We start from the raw sequence: 21,884 nt of genomic DNA, 5'->3' as shown, positions 1-21,884 counted from the left end.
CGCGCGGGAAAGAAGAGTAGGCTGATGGAGGGGGGCTGGACGAGAGCTCTAGACTCCAACTCCCAACACCTTCAGCCACCAGCAGGAAAGGTAGGAAACTGGAGGGTGGGTTTTAAAGTTTATGTCTGTGTCAGTATGTCTGTCAGTGTGTGTGTGTGTTAGTATGTCTGTGTGTGTGTCATCTGTGTGTGTCAGTATGTATTTGTGTGTCAGTATGTCTGTGTGTCAGTATGTGTCAGTATATCTGTGTGTGTCAGTATGTTTGTATGTCAGCATGTCTGTGTGTGTGTGCGCATTTCAGTGTGTATAGATCTCTGTGTGTGTGTATATGTGCATACATCTCAGCATTCACACACTAACACTACACACAAATACACCCCTGCATTCAAATTTTAACACTACGTACAAACACATGTCTGTGTTACACACCAAAATTATATGTAAATACACCCCTGCATTCAAAAACCAACACTACACAAATACATGCTTGCAATCACGCCAACACCACATACAAACATATTACATACAAAAACCTGTTTACATTCAAACACACAAAAACTGCTTAGTGCTAAATACAGACCTGCAAACATGGGTAAGTGGTAGAGCCCCAGCTGTCAATGCATTTCTGGAGTTGCACGACAGATGGGGATCATCTACCTTTTAATCACCCATGCAACAGGGAGACCCCCCAAAATTCTTGCACCTCTCTACTTTAGGTCCGCCACTGTGTTGAGATGGAGGACGTGATTGCATGCCTGAGGAGGGGGGACAGGGTCCAGGGGGCCCCAAGCAAATGCTTTGCCCAGGGTCCAGTCACTATTAAAGACGGCCCTGCTTATACGCACAAATACAACGATACAAAGCAATTACAGTAAAAATTACACAAGCAGAATACGGCAGCATACACCCCTCGATTAAAAAAAAAAAATAGGACCGGCACGCTACGGGACATCACAATCCTGTATCGGCACAGTGCTGCTAAAAGGTTGCCTACCCCTGACATAGATATTGTATTTTGGGTGTTTTTTTAAAATCTGATTTGTTGGGCAACTGATGGCACCTATTTCTAAATTGCCTGTGTGGTGCTTTTTTTTTTTTCAATTTGACAATTGTTATTGGAGTTTTGGCATACAGAAATAAGAAAAGGGGGAGGGGAGTAAGCAGCATCATTGAACACAATTAATCAAAATAACACAGGATCTGTTTACCCTATTCTTTCTCGAGATGCACAACCCGTTATACTGTCGTGTAATACTTTCCGGTGCTTTTGATACTAGGATTAAGTATGGTTAGTGTTAAGGTTTTTTTAATCATTATTTTCAATCTAGAGCAGAAAACGAGTGAATTCTTAACCCTTTCACCCTCAGAACCATGTCATGGGTACGCTTAGAGTAGTGTGGTTATTTCAATTCTGACCGCTGTGCCAGCCTTAGGTATTCCAAATGTCATGTTCCTTGGTTCGGTGAAAGGTTTCACAAAATAGATCAAGTTGGAAAATGTTTTGAATTGACATTGAAATGTTTTGAACCAAGTAAATTATTAAGACTAACCTACTACTCAAGAAAAGTAATTATGCTGAACCATTTATTGAACCCTGCTGACTCAAAATCTCCATTAGTGAATAGGCTATACTTTATACTTTATATTTCAGAAACTGTCTGACATTGCATTTTGTCAGGTCACTTACAGAGTTCTCCAAAAAGAGCAGGCATCAGTCAGTCTGTCAGTCTGTTTGTCTGTCTATCTATCTGGATGTCTGTCAAGAGTGAATGAAAGCGATAAGACATAAAATGAGCATTGTTACTTCTACTTAAAACAAAAACAAAATCTATATGTTGTTGGAAAATAAGAACCATATATATTGAATTTTGGGAAACTTCTATAAAGCAATTGAAAAATTATAACAGAATGCAAAATAAAGATATCCAGGATTCTAATAAAATGTATTATCAGGGACAGGCTGTATCTTTCAGTTCATTAGACAAGCCAGAGCATGTCCAATAATGGACACATATGGAACAACAACGCTGCAAAAGGCTCAAAGCAATCCCTTGAAGGGTTGAACGGTTATGTAAAGGAGACAGTTATCATACATTGCTTCAGCATTATTATGTTTTCTGGCTAACGACTCGATTTATTTAAATATGGCATATCATAGAAAAGAAAAGAGGTGCCTTATGGGTATTGTTATACTGAACCATATTTAGAATGGAACTAAAAGGGGAGATTATGAAGGGCAATACTGGAAGTTATAGAGATAGATATGTTGATATGGTGAAACAAAACAAGTTAAAGAAAGTTTAATAAGAATTATAGGGAAATATTAAATAAGGAGTTGTGTAGAATAATTTTGTCTATGAACAAAAAGGGGAAATAATTATATTGGAGAAGTGGTACTGAGAGCATATTTGGAGCATTGGTTGTAAGATAAAGTGTCATGGAGTGATGCAGACTTTGTAGTTACATGCAGAAAAACAGTAAATTATCTATAAAATGCTGAATGGTGAGAACAGGTGATACTTTGAGTGCTGATATTGAATATCAGAATGGCATGCATTGATAGAGCAGACAGGAGTAATAAGGAGTTTAGACTTACCTGTCCAGGCTGTGCATTGTCACACACGTGTGGTTTGTACAACTCAGCCAGAGTTGGTGGGTTGTCATTAACATCTAGCACCTGAATTACAACTCCAGCATGTGACAACTTTGAAGGGCTGTCTGAAACAAAAACAAAAAAAGACCCAAACAAACAAACAAACAAACAACAGCACAGAGACACAAGACAGAGACAAAACACAAGTGATACACAATACAGGAAAAGAGGAAGTAAGTTATTGGGTTTGAATATTAATACACAAGATCCTTTTTTAAGACCTTGAATACGATTAATTGTACATCTTGCTCTGGAATTTGCAGAAATGGCTAAAACTGAAATATAACTCTTAAACAATCTAGGAAGGGGTATATAGTGAGCAAGAGCAGGAGTTACTGATAGAAAGATAATCAGTTTTGCTATATATTATGGAACGTTGTATTTTTTAAAATAATTATTTTGTTTTTATTAAATAAAAAGTACACATAACCAAACCAAGTGTTTTGCTAAACATCATCGACTCACTCACCAGTCTCACTGGCCCTAATGATGATGTTGTACTCTTCCTGGACCTCCCGATCCAAGGATCTGCTTGTCCGGACAGTCCCGTCTTCGGGATGAATAGAGAAGAGCACCTCAGGGTCTGAATCAGGGTCAATAGAATAACTGCAACAAAAAACAACTCAATTAAAGGGTTCTTAATCACCTTAATCCTAATAAAAACAGCAGTGAATGAAAGGTTAGCAAGCAGCAGTGCATAGAAAAGAAAGAGAACTTGGAGAGGAAGAAGGTGAGTTTTATTAAAGATTGTGGGATGGTGAATATAAATTAATAGAATCAGAAAAGGTACTGGAAGTAAGAGAAGAAAGAGGAGGTGGTGTGAAGAGAAGCTTTAAATACATATCCACATACATCTTTTATATATCTAAACCCCATGTATTAGGGTTTCAGTTTGAGCTTGCCCTAAAATTTGACCTGCCAACTTAAACAATCTTTATTAATATTATTATTAGCATTTACATAGCACCAACCTATTCTGCAACACTTTACAATCGTATAAAGTGGGAAATTTAACAATAAATGAGACAATTAAAAAATATTACAGGAAAAAAATGGTTGACGAGGTTACATATCTGATACAAAAAAATTCTTAATATGTTTTTATCATTTAAAAAAAATAATGTTAGCTAGTGTTTGAAATATTATACATAATTATTCAGTTCTCTTTGACTCCGACTTCTCCTTCACCCCTCGTGTCCAGCCATTAGTCAAATCCTGCCGCTTCCATCTCAAAAACATAGCGTGCATCTGCCCCTATTTAACACCAAACGCAGCTATGGTGCTAGTCCATGCCACTGTCTCTCGCCTTGACTACTGTAATCCCTTTCACAGTGGTTTTGCGAGCTTCCAACTTGCCCCACAACAGTCTATAATGAATGCGGCTGCGAGGCTCATCTTTCTGTCCGCCTGCACCTCCCACGCCTCACCTCTCAGTCCCTGCATTGGCTTCCTGGAAGATATAGGGCTCAATTTAAAATTCTCTTTCTTGCTTTCAAATTTACACCTGTCTATCCTCCATAATACACAAGTATGTCCCGTCTAGGCCCTTTCACTCTGTCGAAGACCTACTTATATCCTCTGTCCGTACTCCCACCTCTGATGCTCACCTTCAAGACTCCCTAGGGCTGCACTGTTCCTGTGGAACTCCCTTCCCTTTTCCGTTAGATGCTCACCCAGTCTCCACTCCTTCGAAAAATCATTAAAAAAACACTTTTTCACAAACGCATATCAATTAAACTTTTAATGGCTCCCAAGTGATTCCACTCCTGCAACTGTCATTTAAAAAAAAACCAAAAAAACCCACACTTAGTCTCAGTGAATACTATTGTACCAATCTACTTCCCTAATATTTCCATTACCTGTAATGTATACTCATTGAGCAAGGCCCTCAACCCCTCTGTTCCTGGGTGTCCAACTTGTCTGGTTACAACTACATGTTTGTTAGTCCACCCACTGTAAAGCGCTGTGGAATTTGTTGGCGCTATATAAAAATATTAATAATAAAACTCATTCAGCCCTTCTTCTATTTCATGAGTTCTGTAGCAGTTGTAAAATAATATTTAGAATTATTTAAAATGACTGACAGGGAACAACCAACCAGGAAGCAGTTAAGTGCATTCTGGGGGATATTATAAATACATGAATTAGTAATAACGGCACTATTACTTCCTTTCATCATTTCTCATAGTTTTTTATTTTCTCTCTTATTTTGTATCCACATCTGTTTTGTTGCTTGTTGCCTATTGAAAGCAGCTAAATATAATGCAACGGTGTTACTTTTTTTCACACTCCATAACTATCATAAATGTTCAGTAAATCTCTTAATTGAAAAGAAAATGCCACAATGTGTAAATTTCTGTATTTATGGGCATTTGTGTATGTTTATGGATATTTTTCAGATGACTGATTCTGTTTATCCTACTATAATTCTGTTCTTTTTATATTTTGGGGGAATTCTCCAACTAACACATTAATCATATAAATGAATAAATATTGTGTAATATTTAAATGCATAGTCTAAGCACCATAACTACTACAGTATAATGTTGTTATGATGCCAGGAGGGCCCATCTCCCTCCCAGGATAAGTAATTAAACATTGTGCAAAGGATTTATCCAAAAATATATATGAAACCGCCCCAGATACTGCTATAAAAGTAAATAAGGTGCTGGATCAAACCAAGTCCACTCTACTAGGATTTGCACAAAAATATTACACAAACTATGCAAATAGAATCCACACTCAAGTATTAATGAAAGGATAATGGATAGTTACACACTTCTTTATCCAAAATAACACTTCCACAGAGCATATAGATGCACATAACAAAATAAATCACATTCCTTTATTGCTGTCGGGATGCCTTACTTTATAGAAGCTGTGGATTGTCATATCCTGGTGTTCCAATGCCAATGAACATGTGCTAATTCAATGATTTGGGGATTTCCGGTACACTAATACATGGCTCCTTGCTACATGCCTTAAGAAAAAGAGGATCTCCTACACATCTTCCACACACTCCTCAGAATTAGGTGAGATATACCCTATTTCTTTATTTAGTGGCTAGCAGCCTTAGACATTAGCCAACATTGGACTTAGTATTCTTATTTTGGTGCACTGTTTTTTTTTCCCCTTGATCTTTTTTTTAAATAATTTGTTCCCCCTTTTTTTTTCTTTCTTTTTACATTTTGGTGTCTCAAGGAGATTGTTTTTTCACTTACATGACATTTATGCATTTTCTTGGGAAGTGATTTACTTTTTATATGCATCTCTCTATATGTATATAAGTATTATTTAGGTTTAGGGCTACCCATTATGCAGCATTGCAACAGTATGTGTTAAAGGTACACTACCGGCACCCAGACCAAAGTAATCTCATTAAAGTGGCCAGGGTGCACTGTCCCTGTCCACTTAGCCTTGCAATATAAAATATTGCAGTTTCAGAGAAACTATCAGACAGCCACTAGAGGCACTTACTGTTACTGTTACACAAAGTTTAACTCCATGATAAGATGCTAGACGTCGTCATGCTTTGCATGCTTCTTCTACATCCCCATAGCACTTGCCTCGCATGTATATTAGGTTCCCCCCATTGGCTGATGTTGGAAGAGCCCGACCCAGGGATCTAGGCACTTAAATTAGAAAAGTGTTTAAAGGGTTATTTAACCCATTCATGGATGGAAGGAGAAGGGTTTGCGAAGGCAGAGGGATACTTTAGTGTCCTAACACTATAGTGTTCCTTTAATGTTCCTCCTGCTTATACTGATTTAGCCTATGTGATATATTCAGTTACTATTGTATAACCCTATACTGTTGTTGTTTAATTAACTTTTTTCCTTTGTTTAATTTTTTTGAGCTGTCACTCAGCTTAGTGTAAAAATATTTGACATTAGGGACAGGCCAAAAAATGCCCTTTAGTTCCAGGTTGCTTTATATCACTGTTGCCCCTTTTGGGCATGCAGTGTGTGCACTCTGAACATACAACATAGAAGGCTCTCCTCTCTGGAGAGTGCTGAGCTATGAACTGTGCATGTGTGGTCCTTGGCACTCCTAATAGTAAAACTCTAAATTCATTCACTAAACATTGAACCAGACAGTGTAAAAAAAAATGCTAACAGCTGTGCTATGGTTGCTACCAGTTTATAGCAAAATTCCACTTATCCAACGTTATGACTGAATTGGGATAAACTATTTGTAGTGAGGTGAAAACAGAATTGCAAGGTTTGACCAAAAGATTTATAAGATTTCTACAGTTCTACTATAGTTACAGATTGGTAATTTTAGCCTTAATTATGAAAGTTAGTTTTCAATTCACTCTTTAAAGGAACTCTCTACGGACTACATACCCTACAGATGCTGTAGTGGTTATGGTGCCAGGACTACTCTAGTGCCCCCCATGGTAAGTAGTCAAACTGTTTTAGATGGACTTGATGTTTTACCGGGAGTTTCAGCAGGGTTTTATTGAAGGAAGCTCATTGTCTGATAGCGGTCAGCTAATAGAAGCTACTATGCAGAAGTATCCGGCTCTCTGTTTGAGGCATTGGAGGTACCGAGTGGCACCTAGTGGACCCCAAGTCAAACTGTTCTAAAATGGTTTGACTACTTACAATGGAAGATGGCGGCACCAGGTGCAGTGCACTGTAGTGATTATGGTGTTGTGGAAGATGGCGGCACCAGGTGCAGTGCACTGTAGTGATTATGGTGTTGTGATTGTTCATTAAAGGAATGGGCCCTGATGCTTCACAGCAGAGATAATATATTCTCTTTATTTTGCTACAAAAAGAAAAATATGAAGTAATGATCATTATTGTGACTTTTCTTTCAAACGCAGTTAATGTTTACGATTCGTTTTTCGGCTGCGGCTTGTTAATATATGATTTTTTAGAAGCATTAATCTATGCTACTGAAGTGAGAAAAATACCTGACGGTATTTTTACCATCTTTTTCTTTTGACCAGCACTCTATAGCAAGCACTTAATCTGTACAGTTTACAAAAAATGTATATCCTTTCATAAATACAAAAAAAAAAAACAGCCTAATATTTTTTGCTATCCTTAACCAATAACAGACAGAGCACTCAAACAAACAAACAGAATATGACACAATTTCCCACCACAGGCATGTGCAAGTATTAAGCCGGATCTTCCCATGCACACCTTAATGCATCTCTCAATAGTCCACGCTGCCCCACATTTAAAGGGATATTGAGAAAGCATCCAGTAGTAACGTGAAATGCATTCAGTTCCCAGTTTCCACCCCCTCCCCTTTTTTTGGTGCCCACTGCTGCTTAATATGGTTTGCATGCGTTGCTCGTAATATTTTAATAAATCTGCACTACATGGATCCTCGTTCTCCAGATATCTTTTTTTCACATTAAGTTCTTTTGAGTGCATGTTCTGCAATTTAGTGAGAATTTCCATATTTAAAAGGAATCTATAATCCAAAAAATAATTATCTTTTTTTTTTAGACTAATAGTTTCCTTCCATTGCTGTGATCTCTGTCAACCCCCTTTGCTGGCGAAAAGGTTATGTTTTATAAAGTTTACTTATCTTGTTTCCAGCGCAGACACACCACTGCCGTAGCCACCTGCTCTACCTTCTCATTCGTCAGCAAACCTGACACATTCTCGTATAGTCCAATGCATCTCAGAAATACATTGGAGACAAGCTATGGATGTGAAACAAAATGCAGCCGTCGTCCACTCAAACTCTTTCTATAAGACACATTTGAGTGAAGAACAGAGTCTGACTTGGTTATTGCATCGGAAACACCAGCTTGTAGAAATGCTTTTTAGAAAAAGTGAAGATTTTAATAGAAGTTTACACTTTTACAAATTAGTCTTGTTTCAGACACCTGGCTGTCAATCAAACAACCGGTGCTATCACTTCCTGGTATTTTAGCTCAATAGAAGGGAGGGAATTGCCCAGGGCAAGAAATAACACTTTCAATTCTATAATTTGTAACAGTGCCACTTTACAGCAACATATTTAGAGAACAATGTAATGGTATTGTTGTGGGTGTAGGGTTTTAATGCAGTGGGTTAAAGGGTTAATAGAGCACAATGTGGGGTTCATACAACAAATGTCCACGCTTATAAATATAAGTCCATGTAATACTCTAAATGTTGTCACAGTGTCATTTATAGAACACATTAGGGTTGGAATTTGAGCATTGTATCTGTCTAGTCTTAGGAGGAACTTGAGTCAATATATATACAAAATGGGCTATACAATTTACCCCTGGGTTGGAGTCCCTGCTTTTTTTTTTTTTTTTTTTTACCTTCTAGCAACGCTGACTTGATTTTATATCTAATAATGAATTGCTTCTGGTATGGAAATTACTATGGAAATTTCCCAGTGAACTGAACATCATACATGCCAATAAATCGGATCAATCAATATTCATTTTATGACTGTTCCTGTCCATTATTTTGACACACTAGAAAACTAAAAAACTGTAAGATTTGCAGTGCGTTCTTGCAGCTAAATTTACAATGCTTGGCTTACAGGAAAATAATAGTAATATATTTTGAATATTGTAGGATTATTTTTGACTTTATGTATTGAATATTTCAGGTGACAGAGGTACTATAATAGTCTACTGGTTCTCATTCTGGTTACATTCACTGTTTCTGTATGTGTAAAGTGGCAAAGAATGTCAGTAACTAGCAGTTCTGAAGGCAGGTACCTGATTGAACTGCTGCGTACATCTGGATCTCGAGCCTGCACAACTCCCACAAGTGCCCCACGGGGCATATTCTCCAGCACGCTCAAGGTGTAATGATTATGGGAAAAAACAGGGGGCTCGTTCACATCTCCAACTGTCACCCTCACTGTTGTTACATCCTTAAATGGACCTTGGCGAATATATTGTGGGTCTATGGCTGTGTTCATCACTTCCACCCGGAATGTATAGGAACGACGTGACTCATAATCCAGAGGCTGCAGAGACAGGAAAATAATAACATTGTGTTAGGGGTTTAGAGATGATGGAATACTCAGAATTGGTCAATAAGTGAATAACCGAGAGATGAGCTCCCGTTAGAATCTCCTGTGCTAAACCCTACAATACAAAGTTTGCTCATTGACTGAGAGTGTCACCACCAGGATTAGCTCAGACAGATTATGGCTCTCTGAAGGCTGTAGTTGAGGCACGGAGCAGCACCAGGTAGATCTAAGAAACCAGGTAGATAAGAAATCAATACATTCTAAAACATTCTGACTACTAACATTGGTGGAGTGGGAGCCAGGGCACTCATGGCACCATAACCATTACAGCATGCTATAGTGTTTATGGTGTGCTTGGAGGACAATTGCTGTGTAATAACATTCACACATGGGGGAATGTGGATGCAGATTGCATTTCTGAAATGGGACAGATGAAACAAAGAATAATAAAAATGATACATATATTAAATGAGGATGCAAAATGATGGCTACGAGAAACAACAGCTATAATGGCATTGTCAAAATGATAATCTAATTAGAAATTGAATAACCTGGATCTTCTACTGGCTGCAAAGTCTGTCTATATATTATATGTGTGTAGACAAATATAATTTATCTTACATATCACATGTGCCTTCATGACCTTTCCCAGCCGAGTTCCTGCTTAAGACAAAGTGAACTATCTACTCTATTGGATTTGACACAACCCACAGGAAGAGGACAAATCGTTAAGCGCGTAAGCGCGTACAAAATACAAAGCTATTTGTACAAAATGGCAGCACACAATTCCCAGTTGAGTTGGCTGATGTGAATCCATTCACTTCGACTTACTGTTTGTAAATACGAGGCATTTGTACTGTTTACGGAGGCGGATGTAATGTTAAAACATCACAAACAGAAAAATGTCAGGTCTTTTAAAACATTCATATTTAGACTTCATTACGTAATTATCTTCACTTACAATATTAATTTCCAATTCTTCATCCTTATATCTCTTTTTTTTGTTTTTTTAAGTCATGGTAGAGATGTTTCTCTGTGTTCGGGATTAGATCCCTGTTATCTGGATAATGAGTCAATGTGTCTAATTACAGCACTTGTAATGTATCAGTGATAAGGTATTCCTTAGAGTAACACCATTAAATTAAGCTTCTATGCTTTTGGCTGTGATAATGATCCAATATCCTAATCCATTATCTGTTTAATTAAATGTATTTATAAAAATCTATAGTTTATATGTTTCAATCTGTGTAATTGTTTTTCAAGATAAATGATTTAACCATTAGACAGTATTTTACCACAAAACAGCTCAGTTAAATGATAATGAAACAACTATACCCTTTTAAAGTAAAAGAAAAAATGGCACTTACATATTTTAATTTTTAGACACTGTTACGCAGTCCAGACATGTAAACATGCAAAGGTAAACATTGTTTATAATTAAAGTTAAAGGGACAAGCACCATAACAACCTATGCTTCTTGCATAATTTATTACCTCCCTAATCTCCTTGCATAAAGTATGAGGTGTTAGCTTATAAATGAAATACAACTGTCATGAATCCCTGATGTACCCTTAGCACTAGGTATAGGAGCATCATGATTCACTGGCAAGGCAGAACTATCTGCAAACGAGGCAAAGCCTGTGGAATTGACACAAAAGCAGGGTCTTCAAATGTAAGCATATGTTTGCTATTTTTCATTATTTGTAATGAGTTGCTTTACATATACTTGGATGCAGAACCTTTACACCTCCTTAAAAAAGACTGGGTCAATTCTAGTGTCTATTTAATTATTGTTATAACTTGGCAGATTTCAGCTTCTGTAAAGCATTTTGTAGATAATAAAACCAAAAGGCATGCATGTCTGATAGAAGTATTCCTAAAAATTCAGACAAAACTTTGAGAAATAAAGCAAACCATTTTTGAAAGGAGAATAATCCTCTGGGTGATATTTCGAAGTCTGAGAAAATATCTTGCTCTTGTGACAAATCCCGTCTCTGCTGCCCATTCGTGTGTCACCAATATTTTTTTCAAAAACCACGATCATTTACTATAGACTATTTTTTTCATGAATAAAAATAAATTAAGAAGAGACACGTCTGTGCAGAATAGCCACGTGGGTGGTTTAATCAGGGATACTTGTAAAAAATAGATACTTTAATACTGCACTGGATAAAATAAAATCTGTGGAACTCTATCTACACCTTACTGATTGCAGTTTTGAAGTATGCATTTTTTATAAGTGTTCCTGATAAAATCGGCAATTTACTCACCTTAGTGAACAGATAAAGACTTTCTATACTGAATGGCTTAATAATACCTGCCATCCCTATAACATCCTCTGTTCATCTAGAAACCTTAAATAAATGTCTTGGCCTCACTGCTGTGTACATAAAGTGTAAGGGGTCATTAAATATACATGCCAGTGCCATAGCAGGTGCAAATAGGCATATTCCTTGATCTGTATTAGTAAAAAGAAAATACATATCTCTCCCAAGTAACTTTATTTTCTACTCTAACTATTCAGCAAGGGGCTGTGGAAGAAGCAATGCCCATTTTACCTTCTGAACCTTCAGAATGCCGTCCTGCCCAGCAGAGTCTGATATGACAGTGAATGTGTCCCCAGCATCACCATCCAGGATACTGTATGACATCATTGAATTCTCACCAATGTCTGGGTCATGCGCTCTAAGGCGGCCAATTAGAGAGCCTGGAGTAGTATCCTCCATTACAGTGAACTGGTACAAATCTGCAGAGGGTGAAAAATTAAATGTTAAAAAAATAAAACATATTGTTTATTTCTGTTCCTTTAAATCCAATACTTGTTCCTCATCTCTAGTGGCCTCCCTAGCCACTAGTCTCCTCAGTCACCTTATCATCCTCACCTGCCTGGACTAATGAAGAGGCTTCATAAGGCTACACCCTGCTCACAACAGGGCCTTGACATTGAGAGAGAGAAGTTGTGTTCTGCTCCTGGCTCTTACTGTGATTTGTTATTACCTGATAAAGACCTGTACCTAACTCAACTGAATACTGACATCCTGCTCCAACCGTACTTACCTGCTACCATCTTGATTCATCCAATTCTACCCTGTTTTATTTCTAAACTGGACTTTGGTTTCATATTGTTTTTCCTCCCAACCTGCCTGGTATATTCTGGACATTATTATTTGCAAGTATCCTCAAAAACCCTGAATCTGCATTGCTGTTTATAATCCAAAGAGGCTGATCACCTCAATTGCTTTGCTTCAACCTTTTATACTTTATCCCTTTATATTCCTGTTTAGTTTGTACTAATTGTTTTCCTATTTCCTGTATTCCTGTTTTGGGACATATTGCCTAAACCTATTATTCCACCTTCTACTTACTCACCTGTAATTCTGTCCCCCCCCCCCCCCCCTTTATCTTTATTATTCCTTTTCTGTTAATCTGATTATTCATATTGTTTCCTTTGTCTGAACCATGTCTGAAAAATCTAATAAACTACTTGAAGTAAGGCCCGGCATAAGTCTCCTGTCTGACCTGATCAGAACCATGATATATATATATATATATATATCTATTATATATTCTTAAATGTTCAAGTCCTATGTTACCAGACACGCCTTAAAAGTTACTCAATTTACCCACCACTGCAAACCTTACTACTCCCCAGGATTACATTTTCACCCTGTATGTAATGTTGTGATCTCACTGGAGAAGTGCACACAACAGCCACTCTTTAACATGACCTCTAATCAAACGACATTATTAACTTTGATATGATTCATCATTTTTTTTTTTTATGAAGTTTTTCTGCATATCTACGGTATGTCTATTTGATGAATACGATAGAGGAAATTGTGATATTTCTACCTTATAAATCTGTCTGGCAAACATGCAGGCTGAGTTAGGTAGGAATAGTGGCTAAGTAGGCACCACAACACTCCTCCCCAAACAATTTAAATTAGCTTTAACATTTAACTAGCTCCTTTGAAATGTCACAGGCAATGGATGATCAATAGCACACTTGCCAGTCTGAATGAGACACACACACCTGCTGTAATTTTTTTTCCCAGGTAAACAATGCACCCAGTCATCCACCTCATCTAAAAGAAAACATTATTCATCAAACGAGGCAACCTTCTTATATTGCTCCCTGATCCAGTGCTGAGGCTCACATCCCCATTAGACATGTGCAATTTGTTTCGGTCCGAATTTAAATTCTGCTGAATTGCTGAATTTCGGAAGTGCCGAAGTGCTTCGGATTTCTGAAAAGTGGCAAAACAGGAGAGGGAGGGAAAATCAAGAGCATGATGACAGGAATCTAACCCTAACACTACCCGGGTGGGGTTGGGGTTAGAGTTAGGAGTAAGGTCAGGGTTAGGCTTAGGGAATTGGCGAATTTCCGAAGTCCCAGACCAAATATTTTGCCCATGCACATCCCTAGTCCCCATTGAATGTGCTTGCAGTGACAGGTTTGCAGCTACAAAGCCCTGTATACAGAAAACTGTGATACACTGTGTGTTCTGACACCTTTCTATCATGGCCAGCAATAAGGTTTTATGCAATTTGAGTTACAGTAGCTCTTCGGTTTGGTCAAACAAGATAGGTCAATGCCTTGGGTGCCCATGACCTTGACACTGGTTCACCAGTTGTACTTCCTTGCACCACTTTTGCTAGGTACTAATCACTGCAGATGGGTAACACCCAACAAGGCTTGTGGTTTGGAGAGTTGTCTAGCCATCACTATTTTGCCCTTTGTCACTCAGATCTTTTTGCTGGCCCATTTTGCCTGCTTCCAACACATGAAATTCAAGAACTGACTTTCCACTTGCTGCCTAATATCCCTTGACAGGTGCCATTGTAATGATATAATAAATATTATTCACTTCACCTGTCAGTGGATATAATGTTGTGGCTGATCAGTGTGTACTCCTGCAAAATGGTGCTATGGACCTACTGGCAAATACCCTTTAAGTCTTACAGTGTATGACTTGAAATTGTGAGCTGTGTGTGTTAGACATAAAAAGAAATCAAAACAGTCATAAAAGTGGCATTTTAGTTTGTGTAAATGTGTCTAAACAAGGGTTTTATGGTGCATCTGCAGGTGTAAACGCAAAGATGCAATTTTGCGCTCTGCTTAACACAGCGGTTATGAATGTATCTCTACCTCTACACTCCAACATAACTGAGCTGTATACTTTCATTCCATATGTTTACATCACCTGTTCTCTCTTACATTCTTCTATTACAGTAAGTGTTATCTAAGTTTACATTGCTTAGCTTCAAATTAAACATCAGTCCTGAAAAAGCTCCTACAATAGTTCACATATATTTTTTTGCTTTGGTACAGGGGTTTAGTAAGTCTCTCATTTCAATGGACCTTTAGGCGCTTCATTTCATTAGGGTAGCACAGGAACATAGATGTCCTACTCGGCCAGAATCTTGTTACCATTAATTCAACTCCTTTCCTGATAGTGATATGCCAGGAAAGGTGCTGGGGAGATTGAATCATGTCTAGAAAGTCAGAAAGATTGAGAGACAAACTTATTTACTAATGTGAGAACTGGCTGTAATTCAAAGTGAATGCTTCCAGTTCAAGCTACTGTTTTTTTGTGTAAAATTTAAAATTCTCAACAATTATCACTTTATTAGATAACCCTGCAAGTGACAAATAAGTAGGAACAGTAAATTGAGAGACAGACAAGAGAACATTCTAACTTGCTATCTCATTTCTTTTTTTCATAGATTTATTCACTTTACATTGAACTGTTGGGAATGGCCCAAAGGGATTTTAAATTTAGGTCAAAATAGTCAAATTTGAAAATAACTCCATCTTGGCCATTTTTCCCTATAATTTTACATTTCCCTTACAATTACCACTTTAGTAAATATCTTATCTGGGTTTATTTTCAACTTATCTCTGTCGGTTTTTCTACTCTCTGTGTCAGTATTCTTCCCATCTTACCTATTTCTCTATCAGCCTTTTTCAGTTTTCATGTTATGTCTGCCATATTCATTAACACAGTCTCAGTCTCTTTTTTAACCCTTAAATATTATCTGTGACAAACTCCCCTTCCCATGTGAGTTTGCTACGAGCTCCTGGAGGAACCTGTAAAAGACTATTTAACTGGCTTGGTTCGTGAACTGAACAACCGCTCGAACCAGGGACCACCCGGAAGCTTGTTAACCCCTATCAACACCTTGGAACGGTTCTCACCTCAGTGTTCTAATTGTTCGCCACAATTCGTATGAACGACTACGAGGGGCAGTCATGTTCGCATGAACGCAGGCAGCAGTGTTTGGTCGTCGAGTTCATGGAACTAAAATCAGATACCGAAACTCCCGAACACCACTGGACTTCCATAATCGCCTGTGTTCAGTATTATATAACTTAGAAGAACACTGTTCGGTGGAATAGTTCGTCTGGATGAAGGGAACAAGCTCCACGGTATGGCAATGGATGTTGTTCAGTAGTTTGTTCTCTTTTAAATTATCAAACTTGATCGACCGCTACCACTTTTCCCCTGGAACTATTCTGGGCAGGAACCTCATGTGCGGTCGATCAAATTATGACTTCCATGTAAATCCCGAACATCCGAACCGATCTGGGTGATTTTTGGATATGTTGGTCACCCAGATCGGCGCTATCAGGAGATATAACTTTTGTGGGGTTTTCATGTAGTTTAAAGGTGCTTTTAGAGTGTCTGTGAAATGTGTGTTTTTTGTGCCTGGAGATAATTGAGTTTTTTACACTTCCTGACTCAATTCTCTCCCAGGCATATAGGAGGGATTATCCTCTTTTGTGTGGGAGTGTCATGGGCGTGCTTGTCTGTGTTCAGAAATGTATAGAAACAGGCCATCTGCCCAGTTTAAAATATTCCAGCTTGTACTCGCAGAACTATGTGTCTTCTGGTTACTGGAAGGGGAAAGGGGAAAGGGCTAATCACTGTTCAAGCTTGTTCCAGCATTGAGGATTCAATGGGGACTGAGCTCCCAGGACTGAGTGTCATCCAGTGCCTGGGAGTGGATAGAGCAAGTTCTCCATTCGTTTCCAGGACCCGAGTCAATTTACTGTGACTGTGTCACAACTACTGTCGTGCCCTCCGCTATAATTGTGGGTTTTGTCCTGGCTGGGTTTGAACCTGAGTCTCCTGCATCCCAGCCAGTGGCCTTATCCTTGGTTCCATGTGTCTGTGTATTATCTGCTTGTTCCAGGTATCCAGTAGCCTGAACCTGCACTCTTGGACTGACTCACCTGTTCCTAATACCTGCTAATACCAGCCTATATAAACCCCACCTTGGCTATTGATCGGGGTCAGATCGTTGTTCCTGTTTGGGTATCCTGTTTTTCCTCTGACTCCTGATTTTGAACTTATGCTCGACCTTCATTTCCGCCTGTCTGCTGCCTGTCCTGACCTCGGTTCCGTCCCTGACCACTTCTTTGGATTCTCCTTGTCTGTACTTCGAACGTGGAAGCACTGGTTGTTATCAGCCCCAGTGCGCTGGTTCACAGCCTTGGGGATTTCTGCCTTGAGTCCCCCTGGCTTGTGTATAATTGCAAGGGGAGCTTTAACTCTGCGTGTCGGACTCATCATCAAGGTAAGATCCTTACAGACTGGGGGCAGGAGTGCTAAAGGTTTGTCCCCTGTTCCATCTAGGAAGCAGTCCTTGGCAGAGGTACCAAGCTGGGGTGGGTACAGGGAGCTCCGTTACAATCTACATTTATCTTCACCAATTTATTTTGTCTTTTAATTTTGCTTATAAATTTGTTTTCGTTCTAAATCTCTCAACTCTCTTACGTTTGTCTCAAAGGTCATTGTCTATCTTTCCATGTCTCACTATCCACTGTCTCCCTACTCATGGTCTGTATCTTTCAGGCGAGCCCTGAATGTTTTTGAGGCTCTTCTTTATATAGGTCTGTCCCTGTCTTGCTTTGCACCCCCATATGTAATTCTTTCTCATACTGGCCACTTTAGTTTAAGTCTGTGTCCTCATCTGTCCCCGAGGCCCCCTTTTTAACTATCTCCCCAGTGTCTCTTTGTTCCGTCATCATATATGTCTGCACCTGCCCTCTTTTATGATGTTTCTATCAGTCTCTATGTGTGTAACTTTAGTACTTATCTTTTACTTCATATGATCTCCCTGCCTCTAGTTAATCTTCTACTGTAAAAAAGAGGGCAATTACTGGGCATTGTAAAAAAGGGATTGCAAGAACTGAGCATTAGTTTAGGCGTTTTTATCTGTGTCTCCCTGCTCCTGTGCAACATGGTGAGCTGGACCATAAAGTTAACACTGATATATGACTTCATTCTTGCACCAGTGTCAAGGATCCAGTGTTCTCAGAGAGACTAATGTGCCATTCCCACAATTCCATGATAAACAGAATGTGCTACCACTCTAATATCACCGCTGGCTTCTGAAAGGTACAGGCAAGTTATATAATGCAAATCACCTTACATTTCCAATGATTTGTGTCTCATCTCAGGCAAATGAAATCAACAAACGTCAAAAATAATGGCAGAATTCACTTTAAAAATGTCAAATTAAATTGATTTTAAAAATTGCCATAAAATAGTTCATATGACCACAGCATTCTTACACCGGCAAAGAAAAAGGTTGTACCTGTCTTTATAGATATAGAAACTTAGCGTTAAGGAGTGTTATAATCTGGAGAGAGACTTTGGTTTAGGGTACACTGTCTTACTGAGAATTAAGGAAGTTAAAGACCACAGCCCCTTGAAAGAGGTTCCCTTAGTCATACTTATTCCAACCATCCTTATTCCAACCATAAACTCCTTGATCAAAAATAAATATCCCACTATATCTTAGCAGCATCCATTTGTTGTGGCAGTTTTGGTTTTGCATTATGTTAATGACGCTGCAGACATACGGACCATGTATTTATGGGAGACATATAAGATGGTCTTGTTAGCAACAGCAATTATGACAAGAAAGTTTCAGTGACAGACATGCTTTAACTAGGATCGTTAACATCAAAACTGAAATGTGTCAGTTCCTTTAAAAACATAGATTCTCTTTTGAAAAGTGACTTGGAGCCAGGCCTGACAGTATCATTGTCCTTACTCTGTGGGAACTTTGGTGGGTTGTCATTGACATCAGTCAATGTTACCGTCACTGTGGTGGAACCTGAAAGCCCTCCTACATGACCTCCCATATCCTTGGCCTGGATGACAACCAGAAACTCATCTTGGGTTTCACGATCCATATTTGGAATTGCAGTACGGATCACACCTGCAGAGGCAGAAAGTAAGCTTTTAAAAGCAGAAAAGATTCATGTATAGGAAGGGGGTTAATTGCTCTGGAGGTATCAACACAGGTAAATCAGAGACAGGGAATGACATAGGATAGATGCATGGTTGGAAAGGAAAAGAAGACAAACGCTTGTTATCCTAAAACGGTTTTGACACTACAGGAATCTACACAAATTGGCAGAGATGTCATAGAGCTTGAGATAGGATGTTTTAAAAACTGAAAGATTTTCACTTAGCCAGTTTAATAATGAAAAAGACAGACTGTACTCCTGTGTTTTAACAAATGTCAAAATAATCCTTGATTAAAAAGGTATTACCATTCATTATTCTCCAGCATGCAGATGCAAATTTTTAAAAGCTTTGAAAATCTAAAAATCTCCAGGTATGCTAATCTTGATCATGAAGGTTCCTGCAAATCCTTTGACATTTTGAATGACTCTTTTGAGTTAATTTCTGAAACCATGTTAGATATCTGCCGTCGCATAGCTCTCTGATCTCCAGCAGCGCTTAACCAGGGTATGACTTAATCAGCCATTTACAAAGACCTCGTTTGCCTCTTTTGCAATTTAACAGTGCCTTACATGTTACATTGGTAAATGGATTTAAGGCAATGCCTAGAAAGGTGCATTAAAAGGACATTGATAGCTGGAACTCACCCACATTTTAATGCACCACACACATAAAAAATGTTGGCATAAAATTAATTTGAAAAATAAAAGAAAATAACATATATGATACTCACATTTGAGCTTCTGTATTTGCTGCAAATTCCCATTGACTCTTTACTAAATAAGTAATATGAGTTTTGTCCAGACTAGGAAGTAGCTATAACTTCTCACCTAATCATAGATGTGCCACTATTTTCAATAGCAGTCCTGGACACAATTCATAAACCACTGAAAAGCAGGCAGGCAGGGTTTGTGATATTCAGTTCAGCATTTTTATATAGTTCCATTAATTCGAAAATTTGAATTAGAACGCAAATTACAGTGCTTTCAAGCTGATAGCAGCGTCTGCACAGCTGATACCTGCTTACTAAAAACTCATGATTTTCATGAATGGAACTACAGAAACGACTACGCATGTCTTTTAGCTGTTTCTCAGAGAGACAGGGTTGTATAGAATGTGTCTGCTTTGCCGGGTAAGTGCTTTTGTAACTGCTCCCTCCTGTCATATATATGAGTAAGAGTTTCAGCTTATGGCTGCAGTGATTTTTACAAAATAGTTGAAAACAAAATGACAGAGATTTAAACGGACACTCTAAACACAGGGCCGGACTGGCCCACCGGGATACCGGGAATTTTCCCGGTGGGCCGCGGCACCTGGGGGCTGCTCTGAACAAGTATGTGCCACCGGGTGGCCGGTCCGGTGGCACATACTCTGAAGGGGCCGGTCGGCGGCCGCATTCCGCGCTGGAGCCGCCGGACCAGGTGGCAGCCTCGCCGGTCCGGCGGCACTGCTTTCACTAATGCAGACACGCTGGGGACTGATGGAGGAGGGAGGAGCATGTCTCTGTACCATGCTCCCTCGCGGTTCCCACAATTCCCAGCACAGGAACCGCGAGGGAGCATGGTACAGAGACATGCTCCTCCCTCCTCCATCAGCCCCCAGCGTGTCTGCATTAGTGAAAGGAGTGCCGCCGGACCGGCGAGGCTGCCACCCGGTCCGGCGGCTCCAGCGCGGAATGCGGCCGGCCCCAGCCCCACTCAATCAGGTAAATGGGAGGGGAGGGGAGTGGAAGGGAAGGGAGGGGAGGGGGGAATAAAGAGACACAAGGGGGGGGATGAAGAGACACAAGGGGGGGGAATAAAGAGACACAAGGGGGGGGGAATAAAGAGACACAAGGGAGGGGGAGGGGGGAATAAAGAGACACAAGGGGGGGGAAATAAAGAGACACAAGGGGGGGATAATAAAGAGGCACAAGGGGGGGAAATAAAGAGGCACAAGGGGGGGGAAATAAAGAGGCACAAGGGGGGGAAATAAAGAAAAACAAGGGGGGGGGAATAAAGAGACACAAGGGGGGGGAATAAAGAGACACAAGGGGGGGATAAATAGACACAAGGGGGGGATAAAGAGACACAAGGGGGGATAAAGAGACACAAGGGGGGGATAAAGAGACACAAGGACAATGGGGGGGAATAAAGAGACACAAGGGGAGGGGGGAAATAAAGAGACACAAGGGGGGAATAAAGAGACACAAGGGGGGGAAATAAAGAGACACAAGGGGGGGGGATAAAGAGACACAAGGGGAGGGGGGAAATAAAGAGAGACAAGGGGAGGGGGAAATAAAGAGACACAAGGGGGGGAATAAAGAGACACAAGGGGAGGGGGAAATAAAGAGACACAAGGGGAGGGGGGAAATAAAGAGACACAAGGGGAGGAGGGAAATAAAGAGACACAAGGGGAGGGGGGAAATAAAGAGACACAAGGGGAGGGGGGAAATAAAGAGAGACAAGGGGAGGGGGGAAATAAAGAGACACAAGGGGAGGGGGGAAATAAAGAGACACAAGGGGAAGGGGACATAAAGAGACACAAGGGGAGGGGGCAAATAAAATAGAGGGGCACAGTGAAAGGATGGGGGAAAGAGACAGAGGGGGGAAAGAGAGATGGTGGAGGGAGGAAAAAGAGACAGGGGGAGAGAGAGACAGAGAGGAAGATAGATGTGGGGGAGAGAGAGACAAAGGGAAAGGGTGGAGCCGGCAGGGGAGGGAGAAAGGACCCGGGAGGTCAGCCTGCAGCTCCTCTGCGTCCTTCTCGCACGAGCACAAAGCGTTGCCGCGGTTACCACGGCACTGCTCCGGCTCTCACGAGAGTGAACTCTAGCCCTGGAGTTCCTGGTGGTCGCAGTGTTGAGAGTGAACTCTAGCCCCATAGACACACTGCCCCCACACACACACCATACACATTCACACACTGCCCCCCATATACACACTGCCCACACACACACCATACACATTCACACACTGCCCCCCATACACACACTGCCCCCACACACACACCATACACATTCACACATTGCCTCATACACA

The 21,884-nt window shown here is 39.9% G+C and overlaps 1 protein-coding gene across 1 annotated transcript in view; it reads right to left on the bottom strand.

Annotated features, from left to right (window-relative positions):
* CDH24 (cadherin 24) overlaps window positions 1–21,884 on the bottom strand; it is a 162,947-nt gene that overhangs the window by 33,421 nt on the left and 107,642 nt on the right. The window contains exons 5-9 of the mRNA XM_063454855.1: window positions 18,668–18,835; window positions 12,160–12,347; window positions 9,342–9,595; window positions 3,123–3,259; window positions 2,597–2,718 (exon numbers count right to left, since the gene is read on the bottom strand). Coding sequence (XP_063310925.1) covers window positions 2,597–2,718; window positions 3,123–3,259; window positions 9,342–9,595; window positions 12,160–12,347; window positions 18,668–18,835 — 869 coding nt within the window. The remainder of the gene's footprint in view (window positions 1–2,596; window positions 2,719–3,122; window positions 3,260–9,341; window positions 9,596–12,159; window positions 12,348–18,667; window positions 18,836–21,884) is intronic.

The sequence above is a fragment of the Pelobates fuscus genome, chromosome 5 (genome assembly GCF_036172605.1).
Source record: "Pelobates fuscus isolate aPelFus1 chromosome 5, aPelFus1.pri, whole genome shotgun sequence".
Lineage (NCBI taxonomy): Eukaryota > Metazoa > Chordata > Amphibia > Anura > Pelobatidae > Pelobates > Pelobates fuscus.
The sequence above is the reverse complement of the archived record's forward strand: the minus strand, read 5'-3'. Positions and strand labels throughout refer to the sequence as shown.